The 2499-nt window shown below is 49.7% G+C and overlaps 2 protein-coding genes across 2 annotated transcripts in view; both read right to left on the reverse strand.

Annotated features, from left to right (window-relative positions):
• Positions 1-435: 435 nt before the first annotated feature.
• On the reverse strand, positions 436-1559 carry LOC119327450 (RING-H2 finger protein ATL63-like). The gene has a single exon (XM_037600566.1). It carries the CDS (start codon positions 1138-1140, stop codon positions 589-591), a length of 552 nt encoding a protein of 183 aa, XP_037456463.1. The 5' UTR covers positions 1141-1559; the 3' UTR covers positions 436-588.
• A 142-nt stretch (positions 1560-1701) lies between these two features.
• Positions 1702-2499, reverse strand: part of LOC119327441 (6-phosphofructo-2-kinase/fructose-2,6-bisphosphatase-like) — a 13551-nt gene continuing 12753 nt past the window's right edge. The window contains exons 21-23 of the mRNA XM_037600553.1: positions 2374-2437; positions 2182-2247; positions 1702-2080 (exon numbers count right to left, since the gene is read on the reverse strand). Of these exons, the coding sequence (XP_037456450.1) occupies positions 2003-2080; positions 2182-2247; positions 2374-2437 (208 nt within the window). The 3' untranslated portion in view covers positions 1702-2002. The remainder of the gene's footprint in view (positions 2081-2181; positions 2248-2373; positions 2438-2499) is intronic.

Genomic DNA, 2499 nt, shown 5'->3' on the forward strand with positions numbered 1-2499 from the left:
CCCAAAATATAAGATTATTCATTTTGAACGGAGGGAGTAACATATAAGAAAGAGAAAAATAATAAAGAGTTTAGGGCTACAATCTTAGATGTAGGTTCCATGCAGTAAAGTTTTTTTTTTTTGAGAACATGCAGTAAAGGTTTTCAGTCCAGGGATGTTTGGATTTTTTTACATTTAATTGGGTGCTTTTGTAGGTAGATGGTGTGTTGTGACGAGACTGTAGTTTCTCGTTTATCTTAATATAAATCAGAGAAAACCCGATTTATTTTATTTTTTACCTGGACTTTTCACAATTGTTTTTTGCATAATGAAGCTCGAGAACCAGTAAGTTTATTCAGGAATGAACCAGGAACATTGCATTTCTTCTAGGATCATCTGAGTGTGGTTCCGAGCACGCGGTTTTTCCTGGGAGATTTATTCGATTTGTACTGTTTCATATAAATTCCAGCATGTAATCCCCAGAACTCAGATGGAATTAATAACCTTAACAAGACAAAACAAAAAGAAGAGAAACACCATGCCAGCCGTCTATAGTTTACCCATGTACACTGCACTCGGCAGCTCTAGCTAGCTCACGGGGCCAGCCACTCAGGCCACCGGCGCCGCCCCATCCTCCTGCGTCCTCACCGCCGACCTGCAGACCGGGCACGTGGAGCTCAGCCGGAGCCACGCGTCGATGCACCCGACGTGGAACGCATGGCTGCACGCCGGGAGCAGCCTCCCCAGCTCGCCGTCCTCCATCTCCCCAAGGCATACGGCGCAATGCTCAGTGACGGCGGCGGCCGACACCTTGGCAGACGAAGACTCCCACACGAGCACCGGCAGCGCGCCGAGCTCCTTGGCGCCCAGCCCAGCGGGCTCCGGCGCGCACACGGCATCCACTGTGATCACCTCGAGCTCGTAGCCGTCCGGCGGCCGCTGCAGCGCCAGCGCCAGCGCGTGAGGGTTGCTCAATGCGGCGGCGGTGGTGGTGGCACGATGCTGCAGGAAGCACCGGGCGTAGAGGTGGAGCGCAGCGACGAACGCGATTGCCGCCGAGAGCGCGGTCACAGCAGCCAGGAGGACGTTGGTGTTGTATGGAGGCGCAAACGGCGACATGGCTGGATGCTGGTGGGCACGGTGCAGTGTGCAATCATGCATATGGCAGTCCAGTGACCAGCGACTGAACCATATGTACTATATATCCGAAGGCAGCGGGTAACGAGTGTCTCGGTTTCTTCTCACAAGTTGCAGATTTTGTTATCTTCAACGAACTCGTGCCTGCGCTGCGTTTCAATGCCAGCATACCCCACATGTCATCGACGTACCATCGACGTCAAATGCCGCCTTTTGCTCGCCACATAAACTATGGCTTGCCTACATACCTTTCTGCACAAAAACTATTGGCAACTTGTGGCGACCAGCCAGCCAAGCATACGTCCGTCCGGCCCCTACAGCCTTCGTAGTGCCGCATGAAATCGTGGGAGGTTTTGGCACACTGCTGCGCCCCGTGCCACCGGGTTTCTGGAGCAAGAAACTGAAACGTCTCGTGTCCTCACATGGATACGGGAACAGCACAGCAGAGGCGGTCCACAGCTTGGTGGGTAGGTCCGTCTCATGATGGCCCGAGAGTCCAAGTGAGCAGTGATCGTGCATTTCGTTCACTGACATCAGCCACAGGGAAACCAGAGGAGGACAGGGAACAATCCTTTGACTTGTTACTTTCAAGATGAACCTGCATTTTTCTTATCATTACCAGCAGTTACATCTTCTGGTACAGTATCTTTTTACAGTTACTTATTAGCGGTACTATATGTTTTCTTTTACAGTGACCAATAGGTGTTTTTGGTCGAATATTTTACACCGGGGGGGTTAGTCTTACTTTCACGCCGTCCGGAGAGGAGAGATGAATAGCTGGTTACTGTATTGAGTTAACTGTATGTATATACTGTCTGTATGGTTGTATCTGGAACAGACAATCCGGAACTTGCTGTTGTGCTGAGCCTACCTGCATCTCAGATTCTCAATCCATGAGCTTGTACCTCTTCTCCTCGACGCCGGTGACGCCCATTTGTATCTCGATTATGGTATGGAGTGGCATCTAGGGTACATTAGAAATGTGTTCAATTGGTTTAGCAATGCTTTTGCCAGTTTTCAGATACAGTGTTGATGCAACAAGAGAAGATCAAAATGCCATGTTACCTCCATGTCTGGAACTTCCCTCAAAGGCCTGTCCGCAAAATACGAGTACAGCGCTCGTAATACGGCCTATAAATAAGATAGACATTTTAAGATCAGCGCTTCTGATCAATGAATGATACGCAAGCTTTGCGTATTCGCGAAAAAAGATCAGCGCTTCTGCACAAGAGAGTTTCATCAACGGTAGCAATTTACCTGGTGGGATATAACGACCACTGGTGCTCGCTGGCGTTCGAGCTCGATGATAACAGGCTCCAACCTGAGGATTGTTAACACAGTGTAGCACGTTGGTTAGGATGGAGGTAATAACAGAACCGATCC

This window comes from Triticum dicoccoides, chromosome 1B (assembly GCF_002162155.2).
Source record: "Triticum dicoccoides isolate Atlit2015 ecotype Zavitan chromosome 1B, WEW_v2.0, whole genome shotgun sequence".
In the NCBI taxonomy this organism is placed as follows: Eukaryota; Viridiplantae; Streptophyta; class Magnoliopsida; order Poales; family Poaceae; genus Triticum; species Triticum dicoccoides.